Source organism: Wolffia australiana, chromosome 11 (assembly GCF_029677425.1).
Source record: "Wolffia australiana isolate 7733 chromosome 11, ASM2967742v1".
Lineage (NCBI taxonomy): Eukaryota > Viridiplantae > Streptophyta > Magnoliopsida > Alismatales > Araceae > Wolffia > Wolffia australiana.
This window is the reverse complement of record NC_135845.1, coordinates 14,943,519-14,956,910: the sequence shown is the minus strand read 5'-3', so window position 1 is coordinate 14,956,910 and position 13,392 is coordinate 14,943,519. Positions and strand designations below refer to the sequence as shown.

Genomic DNA, 13,392 nt, shown 5'->3' with positions numbered 1-13,392 from the left:
CCCCTATCACTAGTGATCTCCATATTATGATTTATTCAAATAGAATGCCAAAAAAGTTTTGCAAAAATCATATTCTGACTAAAACATTATGTTCTTTCGGAATATGAGGTCATAAAAATCATTAAAAAATACAGAAAAATTAATAAAATGTAAAATAGCATTCTAAAGTTACCATTTTAGGCTTAATAACACACATATATAGCCAATTTAATGCATATAAACATGTAACTATAGTCATTTAGCCTACTAAAAATGCTTGTCTTTAGTCGCTGCTTGCCTATGACCAATGCTACCAAAGATTGGTTCCGTTTTTCATTGTTTTATTCTTAATTAAATATAAAAAACATATCATTTTTTGTGGAAATGGCATTTTTATTTTTTCCTCAAAGCTACTGAATAACAGTTAATAGTATGCAAATATCATAAAATATTCTTTGAAAAATAAAGTAAAAATTACACTCTGGATCATGCATTCCCTTATGCCCTTATTAATATTCATTATAGAGCATTGGGAGGCTATGTTGATTCGACCCTTACAACACACAAATTGGGTAAGACTATAAATTTGCTGCATGAGTTGGGTCCCCTATATTATATCCCACTAGACAATGTTAATGCCCCAATTGACACATGCCACTCCATAAACTCACATACCAAGTCGAAATTGTGCTCCGACATTGCATCTTTGATTGGTTGTTCTTCCACTTCACAAGCAAAACACCATGATATCAGTTTTGTAATTTCTTTTCAATTGATCTTTGATTAGTCGAAATTGTGCTCCAAAGTCCAACCTGTTGTGCAACCTTGAACTATGATATCATAGACTGTTATTCCATTCTTGAAAATCCAACCATATCCTACAACCCCATTGATTAGCACTGATGATGCTTCATGGTGAAGCTATTGTTCAATGAAAGTAATTCTTTGTTTTATTCTTTAAATCGTGTATTTATTTCCCCTGCCACGATTTATCGTTTGATTCAAAAAGTTAAGGCAACAAGAACTCAAATAACATGCCTTTATCAAGGTTGAAAGAAGATAAAAATCGTAATCAGTGTGCATTTAAAGAATGGTGTATAATTTTGTAATAAAAGAGAAAATATGTCAGTTGATTGGGTGGCTTTACATGTTTGACAAAATATTTGTCAGGACTTATCTAACTCTTTCAAGTTTTCAAACTATATATTTGTAACACAAATAAAAATATGTTATGACCAACCATGATTACATAAAATAAATTTAAGAGGATGTGAAAGAGATGGGGAGGAGAGGGAGAGAGGGGAGAAAGGAAAGATAAAGAGAGAGGAGAGGCAGAGAGGGTGAGTAGAGAGAGACAAAGAGAGGAGAGGGAGAGAGGAATTAGAATGAGAGAGGAGAGGCAGAGGAGGGTGGAGAGAGACAGGAGGAGAGAGGGAGAAAAGAAATAGAAAGAGGAGAGGCCGAGAGAGAGAGTGGAGAGAGACAGAGAGAGGAGAGGGAGAGAGGGAGACAGAGAGAGGAGAGGGAGAGAGGGAGATAGAGAGAGAGAGGAGAGGAGAGGGATAGAGGGAGAAGAGAGAGAGAGAGATGAGAAGAGAGAAGGATAAGAGGAGAGAGGCAGAGAGCTGAGAGAGAGGCAGAAGAGAGAGACGGAGAGTAAAGAAAGAGGGTGAAGAGGAGAGAGGGCAGAGAGAGGGAGAAGAGGAGAGAGACAGAGTGAGAGAGGGAGAAGGAGAAGAGAGAGAGAAAAGGAGAGTGGTTAAGGGAAGGAGAGAGAGAGAGAGAGAGAAATTCCAACATAAAACCGAATCGAAAGGGATAATGGACTAAAGTTACATCAGGCGCAGCCTCCCTGTAATGGAATCAACAAGCGCCTTTCTCCCTGCATGGAAATACGCATTATGATACAGAAATTACCATCTCATTAACACATAGATATATACATAACAAAAGGTAAATCCATATATCTACATCAGAAATACGGAAAAAGAGACCGTGGGTTTTCTTAGACAGGTGAGCGTCTGTGAGTGATGAACTTAAAATGAGAGACACAGAGAGAGGAAAGGTAGAGAGAGATTGATGAAGAGAGAGAGGAAAGGTAGAGAGAGATTGATGAAGAGAGAGAGGAAAGGTAGAGAGAGATTGATGAAGAGAGAGAGAGGAAAGGTAGAGAGAGATTGATGAAGAGAGAGAGAGGAAAGGTAGACAGAGATTGATGAAGAGAGAGAGAGAGAGGAAAGGTAGAGAGAGATTGATGAAGAGAGAGAGAGAGAGGAAAGGTAGAGAGAGATTGATGAAGAGAGAGAGAGAGACGAAAGGTAGAGAGAGATTGATGAATAGAGAGAGAGAAAGAGAGAGAGAAATTGATGAATAGCGAGAGAGAAAGAGAGAGAGATTGATGAATAGAGAGAGAGAAAGAGAGAGAGAGAGGAAAGGTAGAGAGAGATTGATGAAGAGAGAGAACCTGGGCCAATGGCAAGAACGGTCTTGGAACCCGCTGCAACCTGGAAGGCGTGCGACAGATAATGTATTATATCATTAAAAATTTTAACACAACATGATGAAAGACGAAAGAAGAGAGAGAGATGACCGATAGGGAGCACCTGAGTGCGGCCTGCATCTGCAACTACAAAAGTAGGAAGACCAGCTTGATCCGCCGTGTCCTTCAGCTTATTCCTGGTAAATTTTCAAAAAATATCATAATTGAAAGTTAAAATTTTTTTATAGAAGACACTCTTACATCTCTTGCTGGTTCTTGCAACAGAGGACTATCTTGGGCTGTCCATATCGCTCCCATTTTCTTAGAAGTGTCCGATTACTAAATCAGTTATGTTAAGGGATATTGTCAGATCTCAAAGATATCAGAGATTACACCACATGCAGTAATAAGGCCGACTTAAAGAATGTGTTTAAGAACAACATCCTACTTAAAGATGAAAAATAGGACCGTTGCTATTAGGTATAGCTTTTAGCACAGTTGGAAAGCTCTTGAATCCAACATAATGATAATCCAAAAAATAAAATTTGATTAATTTTGAATGGGAGTCAAAGAGTAACAGATTGATTTCAAAAGAGACAAGTGAAAAAGTAAACCAAAAACTACTTTTCGTGGCACAAAAGTCGCTGTAATATTTTCAGAAAACCGTGTACGATTGAGAAATTACCTTTGTATCAGTTCTGCATAAGCCCCAGTTGCCGCGTCTGGAATTGGATACATGTTGAATCAAATCAAAGCAAGAAATCAAGAGGAACACAGAGTACTTTTTCTTGCAAATGATAAATATAGCAGATTCTGCACAAAGGCGGTGGTTTCTAATGAGAAGCAAAAACATGTATCTTACGGGCACACTGGGATGCAATTTTCCCAGCACCCATTTTGAGATCTTGTCTTACGACCAGAACCTGCAATTTTGATTAAAATAAAAATTCAACCAGGTCAGCCTGTGAAAGAAGACATCTTGATTTGCCTACCATAGGCACAAATAACAATTATACGTCAAATATCTAAATGACTTGGATTTAATATCAAAGGGAGAGAAGTCAAAAATTTGAACCTTAGTTTGGTAGTTTGGAAGGGTAGTTTGATAATAAAAAGGGTGATGGTAGGCCTATTAAGGGCACTCGAAATCAAACTGGGGAAACTTGGGCATTCATCAATCACAGCGGAAATGGCCGATTCAAGAAGTGCTATGTGGAACTCTTCTTTTATCCTTGTCTTATCATTCTTTTTTTTTTTTTTGAGAAGTGAGTTAAGGTGGTCACCCGACAACGCGGTAACCACCCGAAGTTACATGTTGAGATAGTTTGAGCTCTCCTCCCCACCTGGCCAACCCCACTCTTATCTGATTACCATTGTAGTGAACCAGCATGCCATGAGACCCTCGACCTCGTGGGCTAGCCCTTCCGTGGATACCTTGCCCCCCGAATACCGCCTCATTTTGGTGTAGCCATATCGCCTAGAACACAGCCAACGCTCGACCACCCACATCCCGCCTCCTATGGCCCCCTTGTCTTATGAACTCCCAAAAAACCTCCTCCGACGTCACGTTCGGCGCCAAGTGCGTTTGGCTAGCCCAGATCGAACGGGCAACTGGGCACCCAAAGAATAAATGGTTGCAGTCTTCGTCCCCATTCGTGCATAGAATGCACGTCGCAGAGGTATTAGGATACATCCTCCGACGGAAGACATGTGTCACTAGCCTCTTGCGTAGTAAGAGCCAACCAAAGATCTTAACCTTCAAAGGAATCTTGAGGCGCCAGATGGCTCGACATGCCTGGATTGTTGATTGGTCCTCCGTTTCTTGGCATAGCTTCGTGTAGGCCTTCCAAACAGAAAAGGGAGGGTCTGTCCAGGTCCACCCGTCTTGGTCACCATGTCTTGGCCGGAACTGAGACAAAGCTTGTTGGATGCCTACAAAGTCAGCCACCCTTTGATCTGAGAGAGCACCGTCTACCATTGGATTCCATATGTTGTCCCAACATTCTGCCACCGTGGCATTGGGGCATCTGGCTAGCGCATATAGCCGAGGAAATGCCTCCTTCAAAGGGATGTCCGAATACCATGGGTCTCTCCAAAAGCGAAACAGGGAGCCATCGCCAAGTCAGGCAGTGAATAAGTCTTTAACTTGGGGGAGAGTCTGTCTAAGGCCCTGCCAGAAAGGCGACATTCCTCTACATGGGGCTGCTTTCTCCTCCCAGTTTAAACATCGACCATAGTTGTCGCCCAAAATTTGGATGGCTAGGTCTTCTCGAGGGTGCATAAGCCGTGTCACCCACTTTGTTAGTAGTGCTGTGTTCATGCGTTTTGGGTGGAGAACACCGAGGCCTCCTTGTTTGGTATCCCATGCCTCCAACGCCAGCCCACGACCCTCATTTGGCCCTGCTCCTTTCCACAGGAAACAACGCATCAGGCCTTCGAGCCTCTGACCGATTCCTACTGGCATCCTGAACACAGAGAGGTGGAAGATGGGAATTTATGATAGGACCGACCTCACTAACACTAGTTGGCCTCCTCTAGACAGCACCCTGGCTTGCCAACCTTCTAGTCGTCTCTTGACCTTCTCTACCACCGGCAGCCAATCTACCTTAGTCATTCTTCCTGCGGTCAGTGGCAGGTCCAAGTATCTCATGGGTAGGCTTCCAAGTGGTGTACCAAGTGCCTCGGCACATCGTGACGCCTCCGCATGAGAGAGGTTGCTACCCACAAATGCTGATTTAGCCCGGTTGATCTGTAGGCCAGAGAAGTCTGCAAATAGATCTAGTAAGGTGGACAAGTTTTGAGCCTCCTCCACTGAGCCTTCTATAAAGAAAATGGTGTCATCTGCGTATTGCAGTAGTGGGATACCCTCGGGATGGCTTGCCGTCTGATAGCCCTTTAAGAGCCCGTGGGAGCTTGCTAGGTTGGTGCAAGCTTGCTAGCTTGTCTTATCATTCTACTTGCATCCAATTTCCATTTTTCTTACCAAGTTCATAATATATCACGGTCAAGACTCCAAAAAATACCAAATGCAGTTTTCTTAACTACCTGAAAACTTTAAAATATAGCTTTATTGACACAAATTAAAGCAGAATGAAGATGATATGTCATAAAAATTCTTTCCCTTTGAACACCCAGAACCGAATTGAAAGCCCATTTTCGAATAGATTTTCCCAAATAAGACTGACACGACAGAAAATTAATGGCACCTTCAAGCCGTCAGATTCACAAATTGAGATGCGAACGCAATTAAACGTTGAATAAATTCTCACTTCCCCAACATAAAACTTTCCAAAAATTGGAGTTTTTGATAAATTTTTATTGACACCCATACTAAATAGGTTGACCTGCGACCACGGTCAGCGAGTGAGAGGCGTCAGCTAACAATTCAAGAATTGGGATTATCTCCACAACGTTTTCCCATGTAATTATGACCGTAAAGTTATTATTATGGTTCTATATAGCCGTAATTAGGACCGTAAAGCGCCAAACGTACGAACCCTAACTATTATCGGGGGAAAAATGGCAAGCATTTTTAAAATACGCTAACAGATGCCTTAAACAACCGAGAACGAGAGAGACGAAGACGATACCATCTTAAGCTCCTCACCGTCGCCATCAGAAATCGACGTCGTCAGCTGCTTTCGCGGACTCGAGAGAGACTTGCCGCTGCGGCCGGGCCTCGACACGTCAAAGAACAAGCCAAGAAGGAACCCGATCACCAGTCCAGGAAGGAAATTTTCCGGCTTCAAGCTCATAGCTAGCCACGGTTCATCGCCTCGTGTCTTCGGCCGATCAAATCAGGGAAAAATCGACGGTAAAATTGTAAAATTCGATTCCGAAAGAAGATCACCATTCAGCAAAGACATCGAATATACTTACAGATTCCGAGAGATTTGATTGCCGGGAAGATTTCCGGCCAGCGCCGAACATCTTCTCTTCAATCCTTGCTGGCTACGATCGAAAGATTTGAATTCCGGATAGCGTTAGCGCCAGAAGCTGGGAAAATACTCGCACCGGGTCGAATTTTAAACTTTATTTATAATACAATACTCCCTTATTGGGCTCAATTATATCCGTCAGGCCCAATAAGTGGCCCAATAAACTTTATAAGACAAAACTCGTGCGAAAAAGTCAGCGGAGACACGTGCGACTCAACACATTACACATAGACCGGAGGGCGGTGGCTGACGTGGCCATCCTGCCGTTCAAAAAGTGTATATATTTCAAATAGACTCTTATTGGGCTTTCTCTATTTCCAGCCGAAAAAGAATGCCCACCCCCAAAACCTCGTGGGCCCCACCAATCAGACACGTGGATAATATCTATAATATGGAGTCATGATGATGAGGATGGTTATGAGGTAGAAAGAGAAGCAGAGATGAAATATGTGATTCCAGCCATTGGGTTTTCTATTATTTTAGTCGTTAGTGATCAGCAAGACGAAGAGGAAGAAGGTTGTTGATGATGATGGTGGTGGTGACGGTGATGAGATGATGAAGATGATGGCAATTATGATGGTAATGAAATTAGGAAGAGAAACATATATTATGGGTGATGATTCCAGGCATCCCCCTGTTTTCTGTATTTCAATCATTGATGATTACCAAACAGAAGAAGGTTGATGATTATGATGATGTTCATGATGGGGTAGAAGGAGAGACATAGAAAATGGTTGTGATCCCAGTAATTCACTGTTTTTATACTCAAATAGTTGATGACTACAAAGAAGAACAGGGTTGCTGATTACTGATTATAATGATGGTGAATCTGGTCGTTCGGTTCGCTTTGTGCGAATCTGAGCAATTTGTGCGTTCTGTTCGGATTTCCGAACAGAACAAACTCTAAAACGAACCACACTTCACACAGATCCCTGTGCGGTTTGTTTGTGAGAATTGTGCGATTTTTATTTTCTAAAAAAAAGAAAAATAAAAAACTATGAGCGATTTAGGGTCCCCACTCGGCCACTCCCCACTCCCTCCGTCGGCCGTCGCTCTCCGGCCTCCGCTAGGTCTTTCTCAACCCCCCCTTCTCTCTCCCTGCTTGGTTTCTCCCTCTGTCCCTCGTCGGCCATTGTTCTCACCGTCTCCCTTCTCGGCTGCTCCCTCTGCTCGTCGTCGACTGTTGCTCTCTCAGTCCCCCCGTGCTGTCGGATCACCCTCTGCGAGGCACGAACTCACCCGTTCTCTCCCTCTCCCTCTCCTTATTCTCTCTTTCACTAACTCTTCCTCCCGCTCTCCTTCTCCCTATTCTTCTCCATTTTTCCATCTCCCACATTCCCTCTTCCTCTCCCTCTAGGCCTCTACCTCTCCCTCTCCAATGTCTCTCCCTCTCACGGTCTATATTCTTCTCCAATTCTCTCTCTCCCCCCCCATCTCTCATTCCCTCTTCCTGTCCCTGTCCCTCTCCCTCTCCATATCTATGTCCCCCCCTACACAGTCTCTCTTCTTCTGCAATACTCTGTCCACCCCTCTCTCAATCCCTCATCCTCTCTCTATCCATCTCCATTTCTATGTCTCTCCCTGTCCATCTTCTTCTTTTTCTCCAATTCTCTGTCTCCCCTTCTCTCAATCACTCTTCCTCTACCTCTCCCTCTCCATTTCTAAGTCTCTCCCTCTCACGGTCTATATTCTTCTCCAACTCTCTGCCCCTCCCATCTCTCATTCACTCTTCCTGTCCCTCTCCCTCTCCCTCTCCATATCCATATCTCCCCCTCTCACGACCTCTCTTCTTCTGCAATACTCTGTCCACCCCCCCTCTCTCAATCGCTCATTCGCTCTCTATCCCTCTCCATATCTATGTCTCTCCCTGTCCATCTTCTTTTTCTCCAATTCTCCGTCTCCCTTCTCTCAATCACTCTTCCGCTCTCTATCCCTCTCCATTTCTATGTCTCTCCCTGTCCATCTTCTTTTTCTCCAATTCTCCGTCTCCCTTCTCTCAATCACTCTTCCTCTCCCTCTCCCTCTCCATTTCTATGTCTCTCCCTCTCCATCTTCCTCTTTTTCTCCAATTCTCTGTCCCCCCTCTCTCATTCACCCTTCTTCTCCCTCTCCATTTCTATGTCTCTCTCACGGTCTCTCCACTTCTGCAATGCTCTACCTGCCCCTCTCTCAATCACTCATCCTCTCCCTCTCCCTCTCCATTTCTGTCTCCCCCTCTCCATCTTCCTTTTTTTCTCCAATTCACTGTCCCCCCTCTCGCATTCACTCGTCCTCTCCATCTCCCTCTCCATTTCAACATATCTCCCTCTCAGGCTCTCTCTACTTCTGCAACGCTCTCTCCCCCTCTCTCAATCACTCATCCTCACCCTCTCCCTCTCCATTTCTATGTCTCCCCCTCTCCATCTTCCTTTTTTTTCCAATTCTCTATCCCCCCTCTCGCATTCACTCTTCCTTTCCCTCTCCCTCTCCCTCTCCATTTCGACGTCTCTCCCGCTCACGGTCTCTCTACTTCTGCAACGCTTTGTCTCCCTTTCTCTCAATCACTCATCCTCTCCCTCTCCCTCTCCCTCTCCCTTTCCCTCTCCCTATTCTTCTTTCTTCACAGACATCCTCTCCCTCTCCCTATTTATCTGAATTATTGGTCTATGCATTTTTCCGTGCGGTTATGGAAACTCTTACTCTCTCTGCACGGTTTTCGTTGGCACCCGACATGCTCACTGTTTTGGCGCGGATTCGGCCGAGGAGCATTGGGAGCATTTCTGAAGTCATTCGGGAATTGGAGTTTCTTAGTTTTTGGTAAGTTTTTATTATTGAATCTGATTTTAGTTTGTGCTGATTTGGCTAGGTGTTTCCAAATAATTTCCTCTTCTCTATGTTGATTTCACCATTTCTCTATGTCCGCATAAATTTTTGTTTGTATTGCTATCTTGAAGTCATTCAATATTGATGTTTGAGTCTATTTAAGAAGGAATGGTTGCTATACCCTTGATTAAAACCATGGTATTTGTGTTAGATCCATGAAACAATGATCTTTTCGATAAACCAATGTATTTGTACTATGTTGCATGAAATTGGATTAGATAATGTTTGGAAATGTTTCCAATGATTTCTCTCTATCTGTCTCCCAATTGATTTATTTATCTTTCTCATAATTTAGGATGAACTTGTAGCTTAAGATGGCTAGAACACCTCGATCGCATACCTTTGCTTCCTCTTAGAGCTCTGCATCGTCAGAGGAGAGTGTTGGCCACAACCAAAAGAAGAGAAAGAGGAAGAAAAAATGTGCTGCACATATACACTTCACAGAGGTGGCGCCTAGGGTTTTCACATGCTATTATGTGCTACTAGTACTAGGGGTCGTGCAGTGACAATAAAGTAGATTAGTATAGTTGCAGTTGGGTCCTATGGCGACATTTGCTAAATATGCATCGTAAAGAGTATAATGAATTGAAGGTTCAAGAAGGGAGCTCTTCTAACCAACCATCAGTGCTGAACATCTTTGATCGACAAAGTACAGAAAAATTGTACTTCACTGGTCACACGTCGGAGACGACAAAAGAGGAGCTCGTACGGTTCATTTGTCAGTCACCCACACCATGGAACATTGTATGCAAGAAATACTTCATACGACTAGTGCGGTACATCGCACAGGAGGAGATTTCGATTCCATCGATGAGGGCTGTGAAGGAAAAAGCTTTTAAGCTTTACACTGAGTTGAAGATTGGTATTCGTGACTGACTAGAGGGTGTCAAAAAAGTGGGCATTACTCTAGACTGTTGGACTTCTGCCAATCGAATCTCATTTATAGGACTCATTGTTCATTGGATTGATACAGAAGGGAAGATGTGTGAATGTGTCCTCCCTATACGTCAGTTGGAGGACTTGCATAGTGGGGAGTGCTTGAGCGAGATTGTGTTGGAGGTTCTCGCCGATTTTAAGTTGAGCGCAAAGGTCTGCGCGGTGACGACGGACAATGCGTTGAATAATTTAACAATGATGGCAACATTAGAATGAGAGTTGCGCTCTATGAACCCCTGTTTAATGTAAAGAGACATGTGTTGTGTATTGCGAGTGTGATCAACTTAGTCATGCAGGCCGGACTGAAGGCGCTCGATGTCGTTGACAATGGGCTCGAGGCAACCTTCATTAAAAAATTAGTCATCAATATGATGATGTCAAACGTTCTTCGCAAACATTCTTTACTTGACATAGAGTGGGACCTCATTGAAAAATTTGTCGACTTACTCAAACCGACGTCAAATTAGGGTATAATCATTATTAAGGGTCTAATGAGGCACCTTGAGCGTATTAGAGTGGGAGTTACAGACTCCTCCATGCTTCTTGTTGGACACGCTATGTCCGCTAGGCCAAGGAACACCTTGTCTAATGTATGTTACGCTAAGCGTGCAAAGTTAGAGAAATATGTCTCCTTACTGACACAAAATGAGGCTTTCACTATTGCCTCTCTACTCGACCCATCCATGAAGCTTCGCTTGATTGATCCACATGCTAAGAATGATGTTCTCTCTACCATTCACAATACCATGGAGTCCCATTCGGTATCCAGTAATGTTGGGAGTCGATCCACCGAATGATCTGCTCTATCAATGACGAGTGATTTCATACAAATGGAGCTAGAAGAACTACTAGATCCCTCTGAACTACTACAAAGAGTGATCCTATTGAGGAGCTCGATGTATATGCGACGACCCTCCCAGTTTTTGGCATAGAGGTGTTGCATTGGTGGAAGACGACGGGTAGCATGAAATTTGAAATTTTCATATTCTTACTCTCTTGCCTTCCTGATTGCATATCTGATCAATTTTACCCTCATAACATGTCAGCTTTCTTACCCCACGTTTGCGTTGGTTGGGAAGGAATTCCTAGCTGTACAAGCGACGAGTGCGACATGTGAGCATCTATTCTCAGAAGGTCATCGTGTAATCAATTACAGGCGTTCGCGGCTCATACTAGAGAGCCTGGAAGTCCTAATGATGTTGAAGTCATGGTATAGTGACGACGACTTGACAGCGGATAAGGACGAAGACAGTGATGAAGATGATGGGCCATTCGACATTCATGTCGACGCACCCTAGAACAACAATGTGAGTGTTTCTAACTCAGGAAATGTCCTCTAACAGAAAGTCTGCCACGAATCTCATCTACGTACATCAATGATATGTTGACTATTAATGTTCTAGCTGAGAATGTTCCTCAATAGTTATTGTTGTTCCAACTGAGAATATTCATATATCCTCATTTATTTATCTTTTAAATGCTCATCGACTGTTGGTTGTCTGTTAAGGTGTGGTCCGCTCTCTTTTAGTCTCCCTATTGGTTTCAAGCATTATTATTTCTCAATATTTTTAAGTGTCATCTACAGTCATCATTCATCACATACATGTTATGATGTCTCTCATAAAATGCAGGTACATCCACTGCCAGGCGGAGGAAATGGAGGGCGCAGGAACCAGAGATAGGGGTGCCCCATGGAGGAGTGTGCGACTTCAACAACGACAACTGCAAAGCAACCCTAAGACCCGACTGCTACTGTCATCAGCTCGGACTCTGAACCAGATGGTGATGATGTCAATACACACACAAACAATACAGACGGAGGCTACACAGAGCAGTTTTCCCCAATTCAATAAATATTTATTAGTATAGGCACTTAGTGCATGCTTACAGACATTGTTGCTGTTCTGTCAAAAGACTTCAACCTTGCAACACATGCAGAAAAATTCGCAAGTACTCGATGGGGTGATAACGAATTCTGGGAGCGCTGCAGTTTCAATCCAACAATGATTGATGCTGTCAAGAAAAATGACAATCGTTTCGCCTCCCAGCTTTGATGTTTATAAAACTAATTTGGCAGAACATCTTTTGTGATAAGGTTTACACAATATTGAATTGTTGGGTATCTATGACTATTTACGTACTAATTGTTGTTGGGCTTGTACTCATTAATTTTTTTCATTTTAACTTCCAGTGAGTAATACCAAGTCGAATACTGAACTACTTTAAGCTCAAAAAGTAAAACTAAAAAATGCCACATTTGATTTTTTCAATTAAACAACTGTGGTAAATTTGCAAGTACCAGATATCTGTAAAAAGTAATTTTCCGCACGACCTACGCTACATATGAACAGATTACTGCAACCATTTCTTTATCATATTAGTCATTTTTAATTAACTCTCAATTTCTTTTAAAATAAATTATCTCTCACTTAAAAATTTATAATACCTCTACCATTAAAATTTCTATTCTTCTTATAGTAATATTAATTAAATTTCTCCTCGCACTTATCATCTTTGAGAATTTGCCAACATCTTAGAAAACTAATTCATCATGGCAACAAACATACCCTAATAAACAATCCATTGAAATTATTATCCCCCTCTTTTGTATAGAAGTAAAATATATAATAACTTAGAATATTTTTAGTTCATTATACTCTGCTAAATACAGAGCAATGTTTTCCCAACTCTGAGCATTTTAAGCAATTTACAAGCAAAATATGCAATTTTTCACTTCATGTGCGAATTGTGTTTGTTTTGTGCAAATTTGTTCGCTTGTGCGAATTCGTTCCGTTGTGCAAATTTGTTCACTTTGTGCGAATTTTTTTGTTTTGTGAAAATTTGTTAGGATTGTGCGAATTGTTCGAATTGTGAAAATTTGTGCAGATTGTGCAAATTTTTGCGAATTGTACGAATTTTTTTGAACATCTGTTCTAATTTTCTCACATAAAACAAACAGAACAGCGAACAGACCACTGTGCGGTTCGTTTGTGAGAAATTTTTTTTTCGTTTTAAACAAACAGAACATAACGAACATGTGTAATGGTGATTATGATGACGAGGTACAAAGAGAAATAAAGCAATGGTCGCTATTCTAACCGTCCTCTGTTTTCTGTACTTCAATCTTGGGTAGTTACCTAGAAGACAAAGCTTAGTAATGATGGTGGTGATGATGATGATGATGATGATTGATGGGGA

At 42.2% G+C, this 13,392-nt stretch overlaps 1 protein-coding gene across 1 annotated transcript; it reads right to left on the bottom strand.

Annotated features, from left to right (window-relative positions):
• Positions 1-1,170: 1,170 nt before the first annotated feature.
• Positions 1,171-6,458, bottom strand: LOC144709768 (Peptidyl-tRNA hydrolase II (PTH2) family protein). Its single transcript, XM_078583407.1, has 8 exons — positions 6,338-6,458; positions 6,049-6,240; positions 3,321-3,381; positions 3,144-3,180; positions 2,720-2,797; positions 2,583-2,655; positions 2,444-2,483; positions 1,171-1,861 (listed from the first exon to the last, which is right to left on the bottom strand). The coding sequence occupies exons 1-8, from the start codon at positions 6,386-6,388 to the stop codon at positions 1,812-1,814; spliced, it is 582 nt and encodes a 193-aa protein (XP_078439533.1). The 5' UTR covers positions 6,389-6,458; the 3' UTR covers positions 1,171-1,811.
• Between the last annotated feature and the right edge of the window lie 6,934 nt (positions 6,459-13,392).